This window comes from Propithecus coquereli, unplaced genomic scaffold (assembly GCF_000956105.1).
Source record: "Propithecus coquereli isolate 6110/MARCELLA unplaced genomic scaffold, Pcoq_1.0 Scaffold137, whole genome shotgun sequence".
Lineage (NCBI taxonomy): Eukaryota > Metazoa > Chordata > Mammalia > Primates > Indriidae > Propithecus > Propithecus coquereli.
Window position 1 is genome coordinate 5,735,933 of NW_012137969.1, and position 26,330 is coordinate 5,762,262.

The 26,330-nt window shown below is 45.9% G+C and overlaps 1 protein-coding gene across 1 annotated transcript in view; it reads left to right on the top strand.

Annotated features, from left to right (window-relative positions):
• Positions 1 to 5,086: 5,086 nt before the first annotated feature.
• The window catches only part of CARD11 (caspase recruitment domain family, member 11), a 40,029-nt gene continuing 18,785 nt past the window's right edge, over positions 5,087 to 26,330 (top strand). The window contains 9 exon segments of the mRNA XM_012638923.1: positions 5,087 to 5,196; positions 14,969 to 15,181; positions 16,796 to 16,933; positions 17,807 to 18,132; positions 21,072 to 21,251; positions 22,199 to 22,351; positions 22,817 to 22,942; positions 23,531 to 23,728; positions 25,615 to 25,791. Coding sequence (XP_012494377.1) covers positions 5,190 to 5,196; positions 14,969 to 15,181; positions 16,796 to 16,933; positions 17,807 to 18,132; positions 21,072 to 21,251; positions 22,199 to 22,351; positions 22,817 to 22,942; positions 23,531 to 23,728; positions 25,615 to 25,791 — 1,518 coding nt within the window. The 5' untranslated portion in view covers positions 5,087 to 5,189.

Sequence of the window (26,330 nt, forward strand, 5' to 3'; positions counted from 1 at the left end):
CTGCAAGGGAGGCAGGAGATAGTTTCTTAGGTGGGCACGGTACTGCCCCAGACAAAATTGGTGCTCTTTAATAAGTACGAGAGAGAATGGATATTGGGTCGGCAGCTGGCAGTGTCTGCCACTCCGCTGTGAATGTAAAATGATAATTGCTGCTTTCAAAATATGTATCAGTGAAGCTCTACTGATGCTGTACACATGTTAATTGATAGGAACTGTTATCATCTCAATATTTCGGTTGAATGAGCTGAGATAGAGAGAGGTCAAAAAGTTAACTGGGTTATGAAGGAAGAGTCTAGCAGGAGGGATTTTCTAGCTGCTTCTGTAAGTGCCCTTTTTGTAGGAAGGAAGGAGATTCGGCAGGAGGGTGCATGCAAGGGGGTGACTCGGGGCCTTCCCAGAAAGCTTTCATTTCAGGGCTGAAAAGGCTGTGATGGCTGGAGGCCAGGCATATGCCAGCATCTCTTCAGTCCTCTCTCACGAGCAGTAGATCATCTTTTAAATAATCTTTTTCCCTTTTTTTTTTTTTTTTGCCAGAAGTCCTTTCAATTATGTGGAGCTTGCATGGGAATAATTAAACCCTGCACATCAGGCCACTCACTCCAATCATCCAGGCACATCAATTAACCAGAGACACATTTATCTAACTGACTGCTGGTCCCCTTCTGGTTTCAAAGCGTTTGCGCTGGGGCAGCTCATGGAGAGAAGAGGTATCTGTCCCCCAAAGACAGCTCATTTTCAAGGGCCTTTCTGGATCTAAAGCAATAGCAACCTTGTTTATTTTATTCAAGATTTGCTATTTATTTTTATTTATTCACCCAACAAATATATATTGAACACCTACTAAGCACAAGGCTCCATGCTAAGTTCTACCAGGGATACAGAGATAAGACAGACATGGCAAGTTGCTGGACCTCTCTTGTGCCTCAGTTTCCTCATCTACAAAATGAGAACAGTAGTCGTATCTACCTCATAGGATTGTGCATATTAAATGAGAAGATCCACGCAGAGCATTTAGCACAGTATCTGGCATAAAGCAACTGCATACACGTTTTCGGAGGCAGTTATTAGAGTATACACTCCAGCAAAATGAGGGATTAAAATAATAAAGAGGAAGATATGGAATCTAATTGTTTAGATCAGATGCTATGCTTAATAAATACTGGCTGTGATGATTACTAGCTTTATAAAGATCAGACAATGTCGAGTCTGGGAGGGCTGAGTTGGAATCTCTGCTTTTCCACTTACTGGCTGTGAGATCTCACCCCGTTATTTAATTTTCTGATCCTACCTTCTCATCCATAACATGGGAATAATAAAACCTACCTTACTGAGGTTCTGTGAAGGTTAAACAAGGCACACAGCACTTCCAGTTTATGAAGGAGTGAGCTGTCTTACAAGCATTATAAAAAATAGAACATGATGTGTGTGCAGAGAATGAAGGTAACTCTTTGATTCTTCATATTTCAATGCATTGTCCACATTTCTAATGATTGACGTGTGTTATTTTTTATTAGTGTTTTTTTCCAACCAAAGTAATACATGAGTCATGCAAAGTTAGAAGGTAAAATAGGCTTATGAGAAAAACGTCATTCCCAACCCGGCCGTCACCATCCCCAGTCCTGATCCCCAGAGGCAATCGCTTCTAACTCTTCAGTGCTGTTTTCTTCTGTCATTCACCTGCTGTTTCTGAGCAATATGCTTACATTGCTATTTATTGATATATTAGTGTTAAGATGTTATCAATTGACATATTGTTAGGTAGATGAGAATTTATCTGTCTTTCAGTAATAATCCACTCCAAGCACTTCCTGTCCCTCCATTCTCTCATTACATTAGGTCACAACTCTTGTGTTAGATCATCTGTGATGGTTACATTGTTGTGACTAGGTAAATATCGTTCATATTGAGGCAAGTTGTGCGCTGTGATTGTTTTCTTTTGTCTACATTTTTGTTTCTCCTGGAGTTAATATTGCCTCTTTTTTTTTTTTTGCATTAGCTCATTTTTTAAAATTTATTCCCTTCTGACTCTCAGATCTGTCCTTTGCCTAACAACATTATTTCCTAAATTTTCAAATATATTGGAAAACCATTCAGTGTTTTTCCCTGGCAACCTCTCGCTGGTGGATCCTCCATGATCTTGCTGTAATCTTGGCTAGCTCCTTCCTGCTTCACTTCCTTCCTGGGGCTTCCCTTGCTGCTCTCTCCAGCTAGGTTCCTTGCATTCTGAGCTCATATTTTCCTCTTTTTTGCTTTACTCCCTCATTTCACTGGAGCTTATCCTCTAGTAGCTTCTTAAGAAAAGGTATGTAGGAGATAAATATTTGGAGTTCTTGCCTTTCTGAAAATCATTTGATTCTATTTTCACATGTAGTAGTTTGGATGGGTTTAGGATTCTAGGTTAAAAAGTATTTCCTGTCAAAAATGTAAAGGCATCGCCTCACTGTCTCTGAGCTTCCAGTGTTGCTATTAAAGATCTGACACTACACTTTCTTCCATTCCTCTGCATGTAACCTGACGTTTTCTCTCTGGAAGCTTCTAGGGTCTTCTCTAATTTGCTGGTGGCCTGAAATTTCACAATGACATGCTCTGAGAAGGTTCTTTTCCACTTATTGTACTAAGCATTCAAAGGGTCCTTTAAATCTAAAGACTCATGTTCTTATACTTAGCGAATTCTCTAAAATTATTTCTCTGATCATTTCATACCTTAATTTATATTATATCCCCAAAAGATATACAAGAAAGGAAACAATCTCTAAAATTTCCTTTTAGGGTTTCTATGCAGTGGATATTAGACCTTCCAAATTGATCCATTTTTACCCCCTTGTCTTCTTCCTCCTCTTTTTTATTTAACTTTTTGGGCCATTTCCTCAACTTTATCTTCCAAATCTTCTACAGATTTTAAATTTCTGCTGCCTTATTTTTAATTGCCAAGAACTCCTTCTCGTTTCTTGGTTGTCACCTTCACAGCACCCACTACCACTGCTGTCTAGTCGCAATGTCTTAGCTCACCCCCCAGGGGATCTTAATTATCGGGTCACATTTTTTTAGGTTTTCTCTTATTCTGTGCATTGTCTGCTTGCCATGAGTTCCTGTTTCACTTTGTCCCCTTCCATCTCTGCCTTTCACGTGGACACTTTCCTCAAACATCAAGTGATCTTTGGTCCTCTGTTCTTAAATGGGAGGCGACAAAAACCAGGGTTCTGTTTGTCATCGAAGGGGCTTCACTGCGGGGCGAGTGGGCACTGTCCGTGCCTGCATAACACCAGGGAGACGGCATTTACCATCCACCAAGCAAGTGATTCCTCTTTTGAGAAGCGACCTTTGTTCTTTTTAACCTTGAGCTTGGTTTTCATTCTATCTTAAGTTTATATGTTAAAGTGACATTTCAGGGAGGTTTTGTGGACACACTTTCTGGTTACGGCCCTTTAAAAAAGTAAACTTTTTGTAAAAAGCAGTTCTAGATGCTATATGGTAGTAATTAAGGGAAAGTCAGAGAACCTTGGGTCTAAATCCTACTTTTTATGCTAGTTATGTGACCTTGAACTTCTCCAAGCTTTTACTTTCTTGGTTGTAAGATGGGGATGATGATGACGACGGATGATACCACCACCTACCTCAAAGAGTTCTTGAGGTTTGTCAGTTACGGGTAACAAAGTGCCTGGTGCACCGTGAACAGTCTCTCAGCCTGGCGGGTGACGTTTGGTCAGGTGAATATGGGACAGATTAGCCAGTCTCTCGAGTGATCAAGAGATTGACTTTTCAATCCTGGAAATCTTCCCTGACCTGAGGACCAAGTTCTCGAATGCTATAATCAAAATTCTTAGGACAGAAAGAGTTCAGCCTCATTGTTGGTTGTCTTGTGCCTCAGTTTCCCAGCCTGTGCTGACATGGTGGGAAGGCTGAATAGCAAGGCAAGCAGGGCAGACCTGTTCTCCCTTTCTTGCAATTAAAACCTTTCTTACAATCTTTTTAAAAACCCTTTGTTTCTGATGGTAAAAGAAACACATGTTCTCTTTTTTAAAAAATGCAAATGCAGAAAGTCTAACTTCCCTTTGAGTTTGCTCATGGGCGCGTGGAGCTCTCTGCTGCTTTCTCGGGGGCCCTTGGCTCTGTAGACCACCTCCTCCCCAGCCCTGGGCAGTTGTGCTGCTGCCCCTGTCCCAGCCACGGAGCAGGGAGGCCATGAGGAGACCAAGGAGACGGTGTCCTCCAGAGAAGCGCATCGTGCCACCTGCCCGGGGCCGAGGGCCTCTGACAGCTCACTTCAACCTGAGCTGACACCCGACAAGAGCAGCTTTGTCAGCCCTGTGAGATCTAATGTCACCTGTGATTAGTCCTCAAAGCCAAAACCAAGCAAGTTCCTGATTAAACAGCGGCATCCCAGGGTCCCCGTCACTCCTGAGTGGAGCTGTCCTGCTGCAGCAGCCTGAGGCCTCCCCACAGGGCTCCGAGCCGCCGTCTTCCTCACCGTCCAGGGTCTGAACACCGCCTTTCCCTCTGCCCTTCCCAGAAAAACCCACACCCGACTGGGCTCCTAGAGCGGCTGAGCAGGGCACTGACAATGGCCTCGTCGTCACCATAAGGGACGTCACCCTTGGGAAATTACAGCGTGGGTTTGCCATGGCATATGCCTGCCTAAACCACGACAAGCTGGAGGCTGAAAACATAATTCACAGCGCAGGGAACTCTTCTGGGCTCGGGAACAGGGTTTGCTGCTTTTGACCTCGTGAATTAGGAGCTGATTAGAGCATCTCCACTCTGCAGGTGCTTGTCCCAAAGCCCTGTGAAGACCCCCAACGCTCCCATCTGCCCTTCTCCCCATTCCCGGGGTCTCGGGACCTGCAGTCAGTGTCCTTCTGAGTGTCCACGCACTGGGTGGGCCAGAAGCCCTCCTCGCTCAGCAACCCCGGCACACTCCACCCTGTCAGCGTCACCTGGGACGACATGCACCTCGGGCCTTCCCGGCTTTTTCTTCCAAAGCAGAGCGTCCCTTTGATACTTGAGTGGGTCCCTCTCTCCGACCTCTGCCCCTGCTCCAAGGCTGATTTTCACTTTCTTCGCAGATCCTGGCCATCCCCACTCTGGATCCAACGGGAGCCTGGCTCGAGGGAAGACAAGATCCAGCCAGAAGGTGTAGAAGTCAGACCCAATGACAGGATAGCAGCACCCACGCCCTGTGCACCTGCTCCATGCCAGGTACTTTGCATATGGTAGCCCTCTACGTGACGAAATAGCAAGTGAGGGTCACCTGAGATGTGGCAGGGGCTGGGAGGGGAGGAGGGGCAGGAAGCAGGCTCTGACGCCAGCCGGAGTGTGGGGGACAGAGAAGTTGCTGGCGTGCCTGGGATGCGACTGTGACGAGATCGTGGGGCTGGCAGGCAGCAAATCACGCGGGGCCTGGAGGTCAAAATCCAGATGTTGAACTTCATTGTAAGAGCGAGAGGCAGCCACATCACAGGTGTCTTCAATGCACGAGCGAGGGACGTGAGCCCAGTGGCTGTCACAGACTTTGTCCTTGGGTGGGTAACGTGTCCTGTGCTCCCCAAGTAAAGGTGAGCAACACAGCCAGGGGCCCCTTAGCTTGCTTTTCGGCTGTTTGTGGAGAGACTGGTGTCATCTAGGATTTGGCTCAGACTGGAAGCTAAACCCTGCCGCGGGCCGGGTCAGAGCTGCTGCAGCTCTGGCCAAAACTGGCAGGTAGGCACAGACCCTCTGGCCCGGGGGGGCTGTTAAAATTCAGAGCCTCCCCATCTCACAGTGCATTTATGGGCAAATCGCTTTCACAGAAACTGCCCAGAGCTTGACACAAGCCGCTGGGCTCGTCCCAGGTGATGCGGCTGCATCAGGCTGAGTTATAGTGAAGTATTTGGAAAGGAAAATATATTTCAAATTGTGTCTGAGACATTCTGTTCCTTTTGAGGCTGGCTACACTCCCTATAGTTTTTACCCATGAAATATTTTGTACATATAAAAATATATATAGGTAATGTGTATCGCTGAGACAAAGAACAGCAACATGGACACTTGTGTGCCCAGCTGAAGCAGGGTCCCCTGGGCATCCTTCCAAGGTCACATCTCTCTGGCTGCCCCTCCCAGGGGAGCCACCATCCTGATTTGTATCAGTTCCTTGCTTCCTGGGATAGTTTTGCTATATATTCCTAATAGCAAAGTTTCATTTTGTATGTTTTCTAAATTTATGTAGACATTTTCGTCTCATATGTCTTCTGTGACTTGCTTTTTCGCTCAGCACCATGTTCCCAAGGTCCTTCCCTGCTGATGCACGTGCCTGTGTTTCTTTGCGTTTTCGCTGCTATAGAATGCGCCATTGCTGAATTTCCAGGTTTTTTCCCCACTCTATCGCCTTAGGGTACTCGTGTGCTTTCCAGGTTCTTGGATACACGATGCCACTGTTGAACATTCTTGCACAGGTCTCCTGGCACACGTGGGTAGATTTTTCCAGGGATTATACCATGGTTGTGTGGTGTGCGTGTTCAACCCCACCAGGTAAAGCCAACTTGTTTTCCCATCCTCAAGTTTTTGCAACCGCTAACAAGTGTCTGTCGGGGAGCCCCTGCGGGAGAAGAGGCGCAATATCGTTCTCGTCCTTTGCCGCTCCAGGTGGGAACAGATGGGCCCAGATCGTCATTCCTCACAGCTTGGATTCTTGGCTGTATGAACTCTAATCCTTCACTCGGCTGCTTTGTTTTACCTCTTCCTCTGCTCAAAACACTACCTGCTCTCTGAGGGGGGTGTTTTAGGGGAGACTTCATGCCGGAAGGTCTGGGCAGGAATCCCAGTTAGACTTGCTGTGCACTCCTGAGCGAGTGCATAGGCTCTCTGTTTCTTGGGTTCTTTGTCTACAAAACAGGAACAAGCATTTCCACCTCTCGGAGCAGCTGTGATAATTAAATGAGATGATTTCTAGAAAGGGTCAGACACAATGCCAAGCACACAGGGCCACCCAGGCAGGAACATGTTCTGTTCCTCCAGCTGCGTGTGCTGCTGCCCCCTGCAGGCCTCCTCGGGCGCTGCAGTGGCTTGGGTGGGCACCTCGCAGTGCAGGGACCACGTCCTGGCACAGGGCTTAACATGGGGCAGACGCTCGAGTTGGCTGAGGATGAGGAGGCCCTCTCACCTGGGCACGTAGGAACTGGCTGGCTTTCCCAGGTTCGACTTGACCACTGGTTGCCAAGTGGCTTTGCTGCATGGGGCTGTTACTGATGGGACAGTTTCCAACAAAATCGAAGGTTTGTGATTTCGTTGCACCTGAGCTAGGAGTGTCATTTCCTGTTTGGTGGCTGCACGGGCCACCCCAGTCCCCAGAAGGAGCATTTCTGTGGCACCGAGCTCTCTCGGAACTAGGGGTTCACACGTGCCAATTACAACCTCCTTGTCCGTAGAGGCCGGTGAGAAATGCTTCTCGGTCCATCCAGACCTGCCTGTCTTCCTGCCTTGAGCTGCCATGTAACCAGTTCCGAGGCACGAGCCTTCTGACTCCCCAAAAGGTAGAAGCTTCTCGACCCCTGACTTTGGGTTCTTTTGTGCATTCACGGTGCTGGGTGAGTCTTTGCACAAAGCAGATGCATTTCCCAGTTAGGAGGCCTTGGCTGCAGATCACAGTAGACCCAACTTCACGTGGCTTAGGGCAAAGGGCAGTTAGTACCTTACAGATGAGAGTGCAGAGGTGGGAGGGGTCCAGAGCTGGTTAGTGCAGTGCCCGGCAGGTGACATCAAGGATCCAGGGTCTTTCTATCTCTCAGCCTTGCCACCCTGCAGGTGTTAGCATTTGCCCTCGGGGGGTCCTCAGGTCACAAGCTGGATGCAGTGACCCTAAGTGTCACATACACCTTCACACACCAATACCCACAAGCTCAATGATGGAGTGTCCCTCCTTTGTGCTTCTGTTAAAGACCAAGGAAAACCACCAGAATCGCCCCCCGTGTACTTTCCCGCAAGCTGCATGGGCCAAAATCACTTTGTGCACTTCCTCCTGAACCACTGGTAGAGGTCAAACAAGATCCACCCCTGGCAGCTCAGATGTCTGGCCTCCCTGAAGCATGAGGCTGCCCGATTCCTGGAAAAAAAAAAAATTGGGATTCTGTTAGCAGAAAGAGCAGAAGGGTAGTGTGGAGAGACACCGGTAGTGTCTGCCACCTGCTCCATAAATAATTTGTTGAAGCAAATTCATAGGATGTCAACTCCTTGAAAATAATAAAGGCAAGTACATTTTCCTTTCTGAATGAAAATGATCATGCTGACACATTGTCAGAAGGAGCCATTATCGTGGGCATATTTATGTTGCACCGGATATAAACCCTCACCGATGACCTAGGCAGCCGGTGCCACGTGCTGGCAAAATGGCTCATAGAAATTAAGACTTAGGTCTGTGAAGCAAAGTTGTTATTGTCTATACCAACTTCACTGGACTGAATGGGGACCCAAATCCTCATTTTTAATCACTTCAAATCTGGCTGTTGCTCATAAAACTAAATAGATATTTTCACTTGAGGTTCTTTGGTTGCATGGAAAAAATTCCACTTAAAATAGCTTAAATTAGTGGGGAGGTTACTGAAGGCCCACAAGGGCCAGAAACCACATGTGGCCAAGGCTCGTCGGGACAGGAACTGAGTTCTGCACCATAAGAGGCGACCCCGCCACCCTTCTCTCAGAGCCCTGTGGTCTCTGTGGCGTTGCTCGGCAGGCAGCTTCCCCTACGTGCTGTCCCTTCTCTGCTCTGACAGCCTTGACCTGCCTGTGTCTCTCTTCACCTGGCTCAGCTCCAGCCTCCGTGGCTGCCCTGATGCCACGGTCCAGCTCAATTCCCCACAGCAAACTCGCCCATCCCACCGACAGGAAATCTCTGAATCCAGGAATTTGACTGTTGCCACCCAGCTTGTCAATTGGTCCTCCTTGGAGCAGGACAGGTGGCCGTGGCCAGAGAGGTTATTCGGTACTAACAAGGTATCAGGGCTGTGGCCTTCGGAGAGGATGTGGTAGGAAGGCACTGGTGTGGCTACTGCCCTAGACTAGGCTTTCATCTCTGTTAACTTTTCTTTTCTTTTTTTCAGACTATACAAGTAATACATATATATATATACATATATATATATATATATGTATATATATATACACTTCTTGTAAAATACTGAAACAGTGTTGGCCACTAACCTCTGAACTCATTGCTCTTCCCAGATATAACCACTGTAATCAGATCCTTTCAAACCCCCCACCCCACACACACACACACACACACACACACACACACACACTCACATACGCACATATATCTATATAATTATAGACTTGCTTTTGTTGGATTACATAAATGATTTCATATTATATATATTCTGAAATTTACTTCTTTTTAAACAGTGTATCTGGGGATGTTTTCATGTCACCACATCCTTTTAAAATGCTATAGAGTATAGTACAAAAGGACCAGGAGTATCTGCTGATGGGCAATTAGGTTGTTTCCATTTTTACTATTACAAACAGTGCTAAATGTTCAAGTGAAAAACTAAGAGAAAATTAAATATCCTATAATAGGGAAATGGATAAATAGTATATTCTTGTAATGGAATAATATACAACAGTTAAAAGATGAATAAACCAACTAAAAATCACAGATTATCAAATTGGATTTAAAAAAAACAAGATCACCTATATACTGTTTACAGTATATAGATATAAAGAGGTTGAAAGTAAAAGGACAGAAAAATATATCATGTTAACAACAATCATAAGAGAGCTGGAGTGGCTACACTAATATCAGACCAAGTAGACTTTAAAACAAAAATATTACTAGAGATAAAGAAAAACATTTCCTAATGATAAAAGGGTCAATCCACCAGAAAGATATAATAGTTATAAACATATATTCACCTAACAGAGCCCCAAATACATGAAGCAAAGACAGAATTGGAGGGAGAAATACCCAATTCAACTTTATTACGCTACTTTCAATAATGAATAGAACAGCTAGGTGGAAGATCTGGAAATAGAAGACTTGAATAAGACTATAAACAAACTAGACCTAATAGACAACACAACTGTACTACTACACTCCTCCAACAGCAGCGGAATAATACATTTTTCTCAAGTACACACCTGAAACATTCCCTAGGACAGATTGTATACTAGCCCATAAGACAACCCTCAAGAAGTTTGAAATGATTATGATGATACAAAGTATAATTTCCCCACAATATAATTAAATATCAGTAATAGAAAGAAATTTGGAAATTCACAAATATGGGGAAATTAAACAGCACACTCCTACTAAATAACCAATGAATCAAGGAAAAATTCACAAGGAAAATTTAAAAATCACAAGGGAATTAGAAATTAGAAAATGTGTTTGTGAAAACACAGCATACCAAAACTTACAGGATGCAGCTAAAGCAGTGCTCAGAGGAAAAATCATCCCTATAATTGCCTGTATTAACAAAGAAGAAAGGGCCAGGCCCAGTGGCTCACATCTATAATCACAGCACTTTGAGAAGCCGAGGCAGGAGGATCACATAAGGCCAGGAGTTCCAGACCAGCCTGGGCAATATAGCAAGACCCCATCTCTACAAAAAATAATTTTTTAAATTAGCTAGGTATGGTGGCATGTGCCTGTAGTTCTAGCTACTTGGGAGGCTGAAGCAGAAAAATCACTTGAGCCCAGGAGTTCAAAGTTATGGTAAGCTATGATCATACCACTGCACTCCAGCCTAGGTGACAAAGAAAAAAAGAAAAGAAAGATAGATAGATCTCAAATAAATAACCTAACCTTCCACCTTACAAAAGTAGAAAAAGAAGAGGAGCTAACTAAATCCAAAGCAAGGAGAGAAACAGAAATAATAAAGACTAGGGCAGAAATAAATATACAGAAAATTAATGAAACCAAAAGTTGGTTCTTCGAAATATCAACAAAATTGACAAACCTATAGCTGGACTGACTGAGGAAAAAAAGAGAGAAGATTCAAATTACTGCAATCAGAAATGAATGAAGGGACGTTATAAGTGACCTTACAGAGATAAAAAGGATTGTGAAAGTAACTGTGAGCAGTTGGCTGCCAATAAATTAGATAACTTAGATAAAATGGACAAATTCCTAGAAAGACACAAACTACTGAAACTTCCTCAAGAAAAACAGAAAATATAAATAGATCTATAATAATAAAGGAGACTGAATTTGTTAAAAAAAAAAAAAAGATAGTAATAATGATACACAAAGAGCCCAAGTCTGGATATCTTCACTTATAAGTCCTACCCAACAAAAGAAAAATTAATCCCAATTCTTCAAAAACTAAAGTAGATGTGGAAGGACCACATCTTAACTCATTCTATGAGGACAGTATTACAGTGATATCAAAACTAGACAATGACCTCACAGAACAAGAAAACTATAGGCCAATATCTGTTATGAATATAGATGCAAAAATTTTTTAAAAAACAGCTAATTGAATCCACCAACATATAAAAATAGTTATACACCATGACTGAGTGGGATTTATGCCAGGAATACAAAGTTTGTTTAACATCTGAAAATCAGTCAGTGTGATACATCATATCAATAAAATAAAAACCACATGACAATTTCAATAGATACAGAAAAATCAAGCACCCTTTCGTGACAAAAACATTCAACAAACCACAAATGTAAGGAAACATCCTCAACCTGATAAAAGACATCTGTTTGAAAAACAAAAACAAAAATCTACACCTAATGTCATACTTCATAATGAAAGATTGGGTGCTCTCCCCCTAAGATCAGGAACAAGATAAGGATGTCTGCTCTCACCACTTCTATCTAACATTGTGCTGGGGGTTCTAGCCAGGGCAGTTATGAAAGAAAGAGAAATAAAAGGCATATAGATTGGAAAGATAGAAATAAAACTATCTATATTTGCAAATGACATGACCTTATATGTAGGATATCGTAAGGCAACTACTAACAAAGTATTAGAACTAATAAATGATTTCAGCAAGATCATAAAATATAAGATCAATATACAAAATCAATTGTATATCTGTAGACCAGCAATGAATAGTCCACAAATGAAATTAAGAAAACAACTCCCATTTACAATGTCATCAAAAGTAATAAAATATTTAGAAATAAATTTAACAAAAGAAGTATAAGACTTCTACACTGAAAACTATAAAACATTGCTGAAAGAAATTAAAGAAGATTTAAATAAACAAAAAGACATCCTATGTTCATGGATCGGAACACTTAATATTATTAGACAGCAATACTCCCCAAATTGATCAACATATTCAGTGGATTCACTATCAAAATACCAGCTCCCTTTTTTGCAGAAATTGACAAACTAATCCTTAAATTCATGTGGAATTGTAAGGGGCACCTAATAGAGGCTAAAACAATCTTGAAAAAGAACAAGGTTGAAGGACTCATACTTCACAATTTGAAAACCTACTACAAATCTACAGTAATCAAGACAATATAGTACTGGAATAAGGATAGACATATAGATCAATGGAATGGAATTGCTAGTGCAGAAACAAACATTTACGTTTATGGTAGGTTGATTTTCCACAAGGGTGCCAAGATCATTCAATCAGGAAAGAATAGTCTTTCCAACAAATTGTGCTGGGACAACTGGATACCCACACATAAAATAATGCAGTTGGACCCTTACCTCACACCATACACAAAAATTAACTCAAAATGGACCATAGGCCTCAGTGTAAGAGCTAAAATATAAAACTCTAAGATAAAAACAGTATTATGTCTTCATCACCTTGAGTTTTTTAGATACATGCCAAAAGCACAAATGAAAAAAGAAAAAAGAAATAAATTGGACAACATTAAAATTTAAAACTTTTGTGCTATAAACAATGCCTTTGAGAAATTGAAAAACAACTAACAAAATGGGAAAAAATATTTGCAAGCCATATATCTGTTAAGGGACTTGCATCCAGAATACATAACAAACTCCTACGACTCAATAATAAAAGGACAAACAACCCAATTTTAAAATGGACAAAGGATTTGAATAGACATTTCTCAATACACAAATGGCCAATAGGCACATGAAAAGATGTTCAATATCTTTAGTCTTTAGGAAAATGCAAATCGAAGCCACAATGAGATACCGCTCACACCCAGTAGAATAGCTATAATAAAAAGACAGACAATACCAAGTGTTAGCAAGAATGTAGAGAAATTAAAACCCTCCTACATTGCTAGTGGAAATGTAAAATGAATGCAGCTCTTTGGAAAACAGTATGGCAGGTCCTCAAAATGTTAAACATAGAGTTACCATATGGTCCACTGGTTCCACTCCTGTGTATCTACCCAGGGGAAATAAAAACATACATTCACACAAAAACTCATACATGAATGTTCATAGCAGCTATTCATAGTAGACAGCTTCTACTCATAGTAGACAAAAGATAGAAACAACTCAAATGTCCATCAATGGGTGGATGGATAAACAAAACGTGCTCTATCCATACAATGAAAAATTACCTGGCAAGTTGAAATAAATAAAGTAGTGATACATGCTACAACATGGATGAACCTTGAAAGCATTATGCTGAGTGAAAGAAGCCAGTCACAAAAGACCATCCATTGTATGAAATGTCCAGAAAAGGCAAAACTATAGAGACAGAAAGTAGATTAGTGGTTGCCTAAGGGTTGGAGGAGCAGGTATTGGAGGGAAATTGGGAGTGACTAATAAAGTGTATGGGGTCTCTGTTTGAAATGATGAAAATATTTTAAAATTGACTGTGGGGATGGTTGTACAACTCTATGAATATACTGAAACCATTGAATTGTACACTTAAAAAGGTGAATTGTATGGTATGTGGATTATATCTCAATAAAGCTGTTTTTAAAAGAAAGAAATGAAGTATTGACACATGCTTCAACCTGAATGAACCTTGGAAACATTATGCTAAGTAAAAGATGCTAGTGACAAAAGACCACACAAATCTGTAGACAGACAGTAAATCAGTGGTTGCTAATGAGGGAGATGGTAGGAGGAGGTCAAGAGTGACTAATGGCCAGGCATGGTGGCTAACACCTGTAATCTTAGTACTTTGGGAGGCTGAGGGAGGAGGATCGCTTCAAGTTCTAGACCAGCCTGGGCAACAGCGAGACGCCGTCTCTAAAAAAGTAAAAAATTATCCGGGCATGGTGGCACACACCTATAGCCCCAGCTACTTGGGAGGCTGAGGCAGGAGGATCGCTTGAGCACTGGAGTTCAAGGCTACAGTGAGCTATTATGACACCACTGCACTCTAGCCCAGGCAACAGAGTGAGACCCTGTTTCAAAAAAAAAAAAAAAAGTGAATACTAATGGGAATGGGGTTTCTTTTAACGAGGACAGAAATATTCTAAAATATTATATTGTGGTAATGACTGCACACTTCACAAGTATATTAAAAAAAAAACATTGAATTGTACACGTTAAGTCAGTAATTATATGGTATGTGAATTATATCTCATTAAAGCTGTTTTTAAAAATGAATGAATTAGATCTATATGTATCCACCTAGAAAAATCTCAAAAAAATGTGGAGGGGAAAAAGCACATTGGGAAAGGAAACCTACAGTATAACACCATTTATGTGAAATTTTAAAACAAAAAACAACAGTATTAATATATATTGTTTAGGGAGCGAAACATTCTTAGTAAGACATAAAAACTCACGTGGAAAAGGTGTACTCCAACTGCAGGATTTTCCTTCTCTCCCCTATAAATAATCTTTTAAATTTTTTATGGCTTAACCTTCCATTGTTTATGTTTAGTATATAAGGAAATATATATTTTTTATATTCATATCCCCTTCCTTTCTTAGATAAAAAGTAGAGTGCCATATATACTTTTCTCTTAGGTACAGTACTTTTTTTTTTAACTAAACCATATATTCTAGAGATCACTCCAAAGGAGTTTATAGAGCTGTTCCTGTGAGGCTCTTTTATTAAGCTTGTTGGGGTTTATGTCTAAAAGGAGGAGGGCCAGAGATGGATGACTACATGGAGACGCTGAAGGATGAGGAGGACGCCTTATGGGAGAATGTGGAGTGCAACCGGCACATGCTAAGTCGCTACATCAACCCCGCCAAGCTCACCCCCTACCTGCGCCAGTGCAAGGTCATTGATGAGCAAGATGAAGATGAAGTGCTCAATGCTCCCATGCTGCCATCCAAGATCAACCGGGCAGGTAACCTTAGAAGTGCTTTTAAGGGAAGAGGGTGGGCAGCTTCAGGACATACCCTTCCATTAGCTGTACCAAAATGAGGTTTCTCTAGGTCAGGGAGTTTTAAACTGGGGTCCATAGACCACCATCCACCCTTGTCCCCCCACCAAGCTGCCTGTGTATAGAGCTTAGAGGATTCATGAACTTGAGAGACAAGGAGAGAATCACATCTTTATTTTACAACCTAAACTGAAATTAGCATTGCTTTCAATTAAGAATGTCAGTAGGCAACAAATTACAGTAGTGATTAGTAATTCCTGTGATTTAGTCAACAATAAAAATTACAGATATCTTCATATCAGATTACAGCTGTTGCAGATCTCTCAAAATACCATTTACACTCATCTTTCCTTTGAAATTACAGTACTTATTAGACCTGCCAAGAGATCTTGTTATTTAATGTATTAATAAAGAAGTACATTTATTACTGAATCACAAATTTGTTTAATATTTAACTGTATTTTATTATAATCGGTTTCCTTGGTAATCTGATGTATTTTATCTGTTTAAAAATATTATTCTGAGAAGGGGTCCTTAGGCTCTTCCAGCCTGACTTGGGGACTATGGCAGTTTATCAGATTCAGTAAAGATAATAGGTATGGTTTGTGAAACTTGTTTTAGTTTTAAATATGTACATGTGTATATACATATATATGTTTATAGACCTTATGTATGGACACTAGGCCACAATGTAAAGTGTATTTCTTTCTGTGGATCACAAATTAAAAGGTTTGAGAATCACTGTTCTCCAGCTTGGCTGGTGATAAACAGCTTCTAAGCTATGATTCAATGGCAGACATCACTAATCAACCACAGCATGGGTCCCCACTGAGTTTACGTGTAACTGTGGAATCCTTCTCAAAACAGTGCTCCAGGCAGCTTCACCAAACAATCAGAGTTGACATAACACAAAACTTATTTATTTTGTCTGTCCTACAGAAAAAGGTTGAGTTACTCAAGTAAAGATATATCTGAAAATAAAATGCTTAAGTAAGGGCCAAGAAACATAAGCAATAAGTGGAACCAGTAGTATAGACACTGGAAACTTCTGGGGAGATTATATTTAGGTTAATGATGTTTCCATACTCTAATAATCCCAAAGAAGAACATGGAGCTATGCCTGCTTCCCATGACTTTTCCTAGCTCCCCAACCAAATATTTGCCTTCCGGTTCTGAATCCCAGAGAACCACATATTATCCCATGACTGTTATTGTGCTTCTAGCCTCCTTCAGTCACAGAAGAGATGGTGCCTGTATGGTTCGTTTTAGCCCTGGTCAATTGGGACGCTCTTTAAAACTGTTGGTTTCCTGCAGCTGCAAGTCCATTTATCCTGGTTCTACCAATTTATTATAGAAAGGAAATGAACATTCACTGAACCCCTGCTGAGCACCTGGCACCTTGATTTATTATAATAATACATTATGTGGACTTCAAGATACAACTTAGGAGTGATAGAATGTGGTGAGACTGTCTTACAGTTTATTGAGGGATATAAATTTAGGATAAGACCAAACATGGAGACTTGCTTCCATTCAGACATGTATTCTTCTCACGGAGAGATTTGGTCTTTCCCCTAGGCCGATTGTTGGACATTCTACATACCAAAGGGCAAAGGGGCTATGTGGTCTTTTTGGAGAGCCTGGAATTTTACTACCCAGAACTGTACAAACTGGTGACTGGGAAGGAGCCCACCCGGAGGTTCTCTACCATTGTGGGTAAGTGGCTTTGCCATCAGGAACATATGCACCCTAATAGGAGATGGATGTGTGTGTGTGTCCGCAGCAGAGGGACAGTTCTAAATCTCTGGGCCTGTGACATGTAGGATTTGGGGGCTGCCAACCACTTATTTTGCCTGATGGTGAAAGGTAGGTGACAGAGGGACAAACTGAAGCAGGGGACTAGAGAAGTGAGTGTTCATGGAACACCCACCACGAATGGTGCTGGGGTGGAACAAAAAAGTTCATTCTACCCTTTGGATCTTGTCCTTGCCTTGGCTGCTCTCTTGCCAGCGTCCCATGGGAGAGAGCCCTTAGGCATCTCGTCTTCTTAATTTTCCCTCCTAAGCAATATTGAGTCAGTCTTCTCTCCATCTCCACCACTACCCCCAGTCCAGACTCACACAACCCATCAACGCCCTACATCCATTCCTGATCAGTCCCAATGTTTTCTCCATTCCTCTCATTACCCTCCCGATTGAAACCTTCGGTCGTTTTTCATTGCTTCTGTGTAAAGACCCAGCGCTTTAATGCAGCTCGCAAAGACCCTACCTGGTCCAGCCCCTTTCTTCTCTCTCTCCTACACACCCTCGTAGCTCCCTATACCTTTACATTGTGGAGTCCTGATAGTCTGTAGTTACATTTGCGGGTGATCATTGATTTTGTTAATGTCTGTCCCTATTACTACACCATAAGCTATACCGGGACCAAGGCCGTTTCACTCACTCTGAATCCCCAATGCCTAATGGGTAGTAGAAGCTCAGTAAAATGCTGGTGAGTGAATGAATGAACGAATGACACCTGCCCCGCGTCTGGAACCTCCTTTTTCCCCTTCCCAGTCCTCAGGCCTGACTGAGTGCCCCCTCTCCACAGTGGAGGAGGGCCACGAGGGCCTCACGCACTTCCTGATGAATGAGGTCATCAAGCTGCAGCAGCAGATGAAGGCCAAGGACCTGCAGCGGTGCGAGCTGCTGGCCAAGTCTCGGCAGCTGGAGGACGAGAAGAAGCAGCTGACGCTGACCCGGGTGGAGCTGCTGACCTTCCAGGAGCGCTACTACAAGATGAAGGAGGAGCGAGACAGCTACAACGACGAGCTGGTCAAGGTGAAGGACGACAACTACAATTTAGCCCTGCGCTACGCCCAGCTCAGTGAGGAAAAAAACATGGCGGTGATGAGGAGCCGCGACCTCCAGCTCGAGGTGAGGGGCGCCGCGGACTGCACGGCCAAGCTGAGCGAGGGGGAAACAAACGTCGCTGGGGCTAAAGACCCCCATACAGGCACGTGCAGACACTCACTGGCCACCCGAGCTTAGCGCCCAGCCAGCTGAGTAGGAATACAGGACACAGGGGTTCTAAGGCCTACATCCACCATGCGCATGCGGGCGTCCCCTGTAGTACTTAGTACCAGGGGCTCGGGAGCCTGGATGTGCTGTGCGCATGTGCAGACCAGCTCACCCGGACCCAGCCAGGGCTTTCCGACGCTGGCTTGAGGCCCAGATCCACTCTGCGCATGCGCATGTGCGTGCAGATCCGGGGGTTGGGGGGGGGGCCTTAGTGTGGCTAGCACCACAATGCGCGTGTGCAGACATGCGCACACAGGCCCTGCGTCGGGGGACATGGTGGCTCCAGCGGACGGACTGTGGCCCTTGGCAAAATTAACATGGAAATGGACATAGTACCTGTTCCTTGGTTGTGTGAACTTCTTGGGGCCATGACTCTGACCTTCATCATTGTATCCACAAAGCTCAGCATGGTGCCTGGCCTAGTGAGATAGTCGATACATCTATCAGTGAAGGACCTACCCGCTAAACGATCGATGTCATTAATGAGTTTACTTCCGAACTGGACTTGCTTCATTCATTCTTTCTTTCTTTCTATTTATTGAGTGCCACCTTGCACCAGGCTCTTTTCCAGCAATATGTAACTCAAGACTAAGGCTATGCTGTCATGGAGCTCATGTTGTAATCAGAAAACAAATACATAAATGCCTGATAGTAGTAAGTGCTATCAAGAAAAGAAGACAGGGTATGAGGACAGAGAACAAGGCGTGCTGTTTTAAACAGGGTGGTCAGGAAAGGTCTTTGAGAAGGGGACACATGAGCAGAGATCTGAAGAAAGTGGGGGAGCCAGCCACATAAGTCTCAGGAGGAAAGCACATGCAAAGGCCCCAAGTAGGGGGCAGACTTTATTTTATTTTGAGAAAATGGCAAGAGAGTCAATGAGGCTGGAGCCAAATGTACAAATGGTACAAAAGGAGGTGGGAGAGATGGCCAGGGTCCAGATTATGGAGGCATGGTAAAAACTTTGGAATTTATTCTAGTCATAATGGGAAGCTACTGAAGGATTGAAAGCTGAGGAGTAGCAATTGATTTATTATCTTGGAAGGATCACTCCGGCTGCTGGGTGGAAAATAAACTCTCAGAATATTTATTAAGCACCTGCCATGTGTAAGGCACTGTGCTAAGCGCTGTGGGAGACACAGGGATAAATAACCTGAGCTCTGCTCAGGTCACTTACAATTTAGTGAAGCAGACAGATCAGTAAACAATCCCCTAGGATTCAGGTGAACTGAGTCAGTGGTATAGCAGGCAATGGAGTGTTTCCATTAAGAGCATGCGCTTTTAAGTCCGATAGTTTTGAGTTCAAATTCTGATGTCATTCTTTACCACTTACTTAGCTGTTGGCCTCAGTTTCCTCATTTGTAAATGGCAGTAATGAAAATAATATCTCTGCCCTAGGATTGCTGAGATACTGAACCATAAGTCTTTGGAAGAGTGGCTGACCCAGTAAGCACCCCACATTGCTAGCACCCCATGCCCACTTGTGTGGAACTCAGGATCTGGACCTAGCGCAAGACACTTGTGTTGATCTTTGAAAATGCTGAGGGTTTCTTCTTTCTTTCTTGTGTGTGTGTGTGTGTGTGTGTGTGTGCGCGCGCACCCAGGAAGAGAGGTGTTTTACCTAGGATTTGGAAAAGTTAACCTGTGGCAGGGACTTACAAATTTCCTAGAACTTCCTCCTGTATTACGTTTCCCTGGAGATATGTTAATAGTAAGAAAGCATGTAGAGCTTGAAAGAACATCTGGCCAATGGAGTCCCTGAGCCATGTCTCAGCCCCAGGCGGCTTCCCTGCGTCCCCCTTCCTTCATTATCTCAGGCCATTGGGGTGCAGCAGTTCTTTCCTTGCTAAAGTCACCACCCAATCTGCTAAAGTCAGATTTCTGAGACTGTTCTTCCCACAAGCCTAGATTTGAAAGATGACGCCTTCCCCTTTGGTGCCTCCTTTGCAGCCCTGAGAACAGCCTTCTTGTTTGGGGTATTTTACCAAAGCCAATCAGTTTGGGGAAGCAGACAGACGTAGTCACAAAGGTTCAAGAAGTTTTCTGCTAGTCCCAGTTCCTGATATTAAACTCTTGAGGGTGAAAATCAGCACATCTCCATTTGTCCCATTCCCAGATGCAGTAGCTGCCTCCTCCAGGGAGCCCATCTTTCTGGCACAGAGATCCTGCAAACTTACAGTCTGATGGATTTCATGCAAGGCTTTTTCTTTTCTTTCTTTCTTTTTTTTTTTTTTTTTTTTTGCAGTAGTGCCATTTGTTCAAATAAAATCTTCTGTGAAGTCCAAGAGGACAAAACATACAAATGGAGCTGCTCTGGGGCATAAAGTTGGGTGGGGGGAGCCCCAAACCCTGACTTCTCCACCCTCTGTTCATTCCCTTCTATAACCCTGGGGTTCTTCACGAAATCCTTGAGTTCTGAGGACCAGAATTTGAAACCCATTCATAAAAGGGCAGTGATACGGGTAGCATACCTTGAGGAAACACCAGTTTGAGTATCTTTTATCCTAATCTGTAACCTCTTCCACCCCATAAAAGTTACCCGAGGGAATTTTCTCTGAGACATATAGCCCCTTTAAAACTATTCTAAATTGACTAATCAGGAACTCTCCATCAACAAGGAGATGGTGATTTGTTTCACTGGAGAAGGTTTCTGTGAGCCCTTCTCTGCCACCAACTGGAAGGAGGGAGGGGCACACACAGGTTATGCTGGAAGTCCAGTGGGATCTGGGGACGCATTGCCTTTTCTGAGTGTTTCTTGCCAGCTGCATTTTCCCCTGGGTACCCTTGGGGTGTTTCAGATCGATCAACTAAAGCACCGATTGAATAAGATGGAGGAGGAATGTAAGCTGGAGAGAAATCAGTCGCTGAAACTGAAGAACGACATCGAGAATCGGCCCAAGAAGGAACAGGTTCTGGAACTGGAGCGGGAGAATGAGATGCTGAAGACCAAAAACCAGGAGCTGCAGTCCATCATACAGGTGAGGGCCTGGGCGGGGCAGGATGGCGGCTGGCACAGGACAAACATGCCTGCTGGAGTATGAGTCCCAGAGTCCCGCCCAAACCTCACTGACTGCAGGGCCACAGACATGTGTGTGATCCCTGGGTTCCTTGCTTTCCTCCTCTGTAATGAGGTGACCTACACCACCCACTTGCTGAGACATGGCATTCTGTGAGATAATATTTGTGAATTTGAAGCCCTCCGTGAAAATCACCATGCACGTGGAAAACAATGCCCTGAGCCCTGGGAGAAGACAAAAGTCCATCCAGGAAACCTCCTTGCCCTTAAAGAGTTCAAGAAACTCAACTTTAATTCTTTGCCACTTGTTCAAACCTCAGATGCCCCCACAGTTGTCATCACAGAATCACCTGTGGGTGTGGAGGAGGAAGTTACTGAGGAGTAACATCCCAGAACACATCTGCAGGGAAAGAAACAAAATACGTCCCCTACTTCCTCCAAAACTGTTTCCCTCCTCTGCCCCCCAGACTGGCTGCCTGGGTTTCAGATTCTGTTTCAGAGCAGAGGATGAATCCTGGTTTAATCGGAACAGATTAAGTGATATTTAGGGGGAGGCATCTGGAACGCAGATCAGCCTTCCCTTTGTTGTCACCTGTGCAGTGTTTGGGGAGCAGCAACCGCTTCTCTGGGCTCTGATAAGAGCCTGGCAGAACAATAGGCTCGGGATAGTCCCGAGCAGATGCTCCCGAGCAGAAGTGGGTTCTCTGCTTCTTTCCAGGTGATAAACTTCTTAAATGATAAGCTGCTTAGAGACCCCCAGAGACATCTCTTCTCGCCTCTGCCTTTCTGGCACAAAACCTTCTGCTGTGTCAGTGTCTGTTGCTGGCTCTTCTGTCCCCCGCCTTCCAGGGCCACCTTGCTCCCCACCCCTCACCCCGACACTGTCAAACCTCCCACCTGCCCGCCCAGGCCGGGAAGCGCAGCCTGCCAGACTCAGACAAGGCCATCCTGGACATCTTGGAGCACGACCGTAAGGAAGCCCTGGAGGACCGACAGGAGCTGGTCAACAAGATCTATAACCTGCAGGAGGAGGTCCGCCAGGCAGAGGAGCTGCGAGACAAGGTGGGAGTGAGGGGCAGTGTCCCCAACCAGTGCCCTCACGCTGGCCCTTTTACACCAGGGTGCACTGACTGATGTGTGTCAGCAGGACCTCCTGACCCCACACTCCTTTCCAGGGACTGGTCTGACCCCTGCTATAAATTCCCTCTACTTCCCAGCATCCCGCTCCTTTCAGTTATGTATGAGTCATCATGTTGTCTCAGCACCTGTCCTCCCCTCCTGGCCGAAGGCCACAGGAGGGCCAGCACCGTATCTGCCCTGTCCTCCCCACCTTACCTGGCACATACTGCCATGGTCCCCTCCACTCAGACAGCTGGCTCTCAGAGAGACAGGCCACGTCCTGACCATGCTGGCTCAGGGAAGGACGAGCCAGCTCTAGCCGGTGGGAAGACATGACCAGAAAACAGCCGTGAGCCCCGACCTGTCGATTGCTTGATGCACGTATTGATTTCTCCGTGTCACTCACAGTACCTGGAGGAGAAGGAAGACTTGGAGCTCAAGTGCTCGACCCTGGGGAAGGACTGCGAGATGTACAAGCACCGCATGAACACGGTCATGCTGCAGCTGGAGGAGGTGGAGCGCGAGCGGGACCAGGTGCGGACACCCCTGAGGTTTTGTCCAGTGTAAGGTCACTGACTACGCAGGGATTGCTCACGAATCCCTCTTTCCTATTTCTGTTCCAAAGAGGAATTCCACTCCTAGAGGCTTTCAGAATCCACAGGCATTCGGGTATCGCAGGGGTCTCAGCTGGGCTCCAACGGCTTCCGCAACCAAGCGTGGTCCTTAAATGCCCGGTCTCTGGAGTGAGAGGGACAGGTTCAGATCCCAGCCCCACCTTCATAAGGTGTGTGCCCACAGGCAAGCTGCCACCCCCTTGACACCTCAGCGCCCTCATCTGTAAAATGGGGAACATCACAGTATCGTTGCCTCAGGGTGTGGGCTCCTGGAGATGCACGTCACAGCTCTCAACACGGTACCTGACGCATCTCTGGGCTGGATAAACAGCTCTGTGATAGTGTTGACGAAGGAGGTAGTGATTGAAACGCCAAAGACTCAAGGTCAAGACAGAAGCCACGCTGATGTGGCTGCCCGCTGGGTGGGAGACCGTGGGTGTCCCCGGGCGCAATCTGGGTGGGTCGGGGTGATGCGCCAAAGCAGCCCTCGCCCCGCTTCTCCTCGCAGGCCTTCCACTCCCGAGACGCAGCCCAGACGCAGTACTCGCAGTGCTTGATCGAAAAGGACAAGTACAGGAAGCAGATCCGCGAGCTGGAGGAGAAGAACGACGAGATGCGCATCGAGATGGTGCGGCGGGAAGCCTGCATCGTCAACCTGGAGAGCAAGCTCCGGCGCCTCTCCAAGGACAGTGGCTGCCTTGACCAGGTGGGCCGGGCTGGGCCGGGTCCCCCTTACCGAAGCCGGTACCCTCCCGGCACCAGTGGACAGCTGGCCAGGGTCACCACCTCCCCATGCAATGGCTCTTGTATGCTGGAAGCCAGAAGTACACCCTTCCCTCCCACACCCAGGACAATCCACGTCCTTTAACCCTCTGTACGTGTCTGTGTAGAGACGAGTAGGAGCTGCTCATTTGGAAGCTAGGAGATTCAGGGTGAAGCCTGGCCCAGCCACTTCCTAGCTGGGCACCTTCTCTCTTAAGGGCTTCGACACCCCCTCAGTTGACCACAGCCAGCCACTGACCTCCAGTGGGGCTTCCCCCACCTTCTGAGCCATCACTGAGTTTAAGCCGCCCTGCTCTTGTTAGAGTTACTGGTGCCCATGAACAAACTGTCAGTTACGGACAGTGTGAATTGCAGCATGCACTTCCCAGCAGGGGCCAGGCACTCAGAAATGAATGAATGCTGCCGTGGAGGGTTTATGGGGTGCGTCACATACAGGTGCAGTGCAGAGTGCTTTCTGTGCATTGCCTCATTTAACCCGCAGAACTGTCTTGCAAGGAAGGCACATACTGTCCTCATTTACAAAGGAAGGGACCCAGATACATGCAGCTGGGGGGCTTGCCAGAGCGCCCAGCTCCTCAGTGGCCTGGGGGTGCTATAATAAGGCCCACCCCTGTCCTCAGAGGACTCAGACCCCAACACTGGGGGCACATGCAACAGCATGACATTTCAGCGCAATGCCATAAACTCCAGGTTAAAGGGGTGCCAGGGAGCTCAGGGGAGGAGGCCTGCCTTCCCTCTGGGTTTCAGGAAACACCCCCTGCAGCAGGGGGGTTCTCAGTGGCCCCAAGACCTCCACCTGGATGTTCTTCTCCCAACCTCACCTGGCCAGGTCCGCTCACCTTCTGCTCTTGGCTGAAGTGCCACTTCCCCTGGGAGACCTTGGCCCCATCACGGGAACCAGGCCCCTCTATGACATGAGTATATGCCACAGTTTGTAATCTCACATAAGCTCCATGAAGGGCCCTCTGTTTCCAACGCCCAGCACAATACCAGGCACAGGGGGGGCCCTCGGGGAGTGCCTTCCGAATCCGTGCAGAAAGGCTGGGATGGCACCTGGTTAGGGGAGGAGAGCAGGACCAGTGTCCCCAGCCTCAGGATTGGCACTTCTGCCTCTGTGGAGTCAGGGGCAGGGGTAGGGGGCAGTTACGGGCATGTCAGGGTGGGCTGCGTGTGTAGGGAGCTCGGATTCCATTCTGGGACCCTGCAGGGTTCATGCAGGGAAGTAGGCCAGAAAGCTTTGGGTTTGGAGGCAGCATAGCATGAGGGCATTGTGTGGCTTTGGGGGTCACACGGAAGCTCCTTAAGGCCCTTGCACCTCAGCTTCCTATTTTGTAAAAAGTGATTATTAAAAACTGTGTGTACTTGTCAGGGAGGATTCAGTGAGATGATGGATGTGAAGCCCTCAGGCCGGTACCCGGCACTGTTCTTCATCATTGTTCAGTCATTCCGCAATATCTGTAATATTTTTAGCCTAGGCACAGGGCTAGAAATTGGAAATATAGTGGTGGCATCAGCTTTATGGGACCAAGACCAGGTAGGAGGCGACGTCCTTCCTGTAGTTAAAGAAGACGAGGGCCTGGTCCAGGTGCCGGCGGGTGGGTGGGCAGCAAGGACGAGAGGCCTAGGAGGAGGCAGCCATTCGGGCTGGAATGAGAGGCCTCAGGGATGGCAGGCTCAGGAAAGAGCAGCCGTTCTGAGTGTCGGGCTTGGGAGGCCAAAGGAACAATGGCACCATGAGCCTCACTGTTTTGCCAACCAGTAGCTGCCCGTCAAGCCGTGTCACCAGCACCAGCTTCTCTTTGTCCCCAGAGCCTGCCCAGGAACCTGCCCGTGACCATCATCTCACAGAACTTCGGGGACGCCAGCCCCAGGACCAACGGCCAAGAAGCAGATGATTCTTCAACCTCAGAGGAGTCGCCCGAAGACAGCAAGTACTTCCTGCCCTACCACCCGCCCCGGCGCAGGATGAACCTGAAGGGCATCCAGGTACTGGGTGTGGAGGGCAGGCGGCACAGGTGCCCTTGTCGGACCCTGGGGCGGAAGGACGGGGGCGCCAGCCCCGCAGGAGACGAGGGCACATCATAGCTGTGCGTGTTCTGGGTGGGACTCGGGACTCAGATGTGGCTCCACCTGTTCCAGCCGTGTGAATGGAAAGCATGCCACTCCTGCTTTTTGCTTATTTATTTGTTTTTGCTGAATCCTTCTCGAAGTTAAGAGAGAAAGAGAATGAAATAAGCATTATTTCCACATGCATTTGTTTATCCACCAAGTAAGTATAGAGTGCTGTCACCTGCCAGGCACCATTTTGGGGGCCGGAGTTACAGCAGTAATCCTGTGGCTTTGCTCAGGACCTGGTACAGTCGTGGCAGTGGCCGGCTCCTGATAAGGAGGGAGGGAGGGAGGCCACCTCCCGGGGCTGGCGGTGCCCTTGCCTCTCACAGCCCTGCACACACGAGCCAGGGCCCTGAAGCAGCACATCAGAGCCCAATCGGGAAACCATTAGCACCTCATGCTGAGGGTGGCCA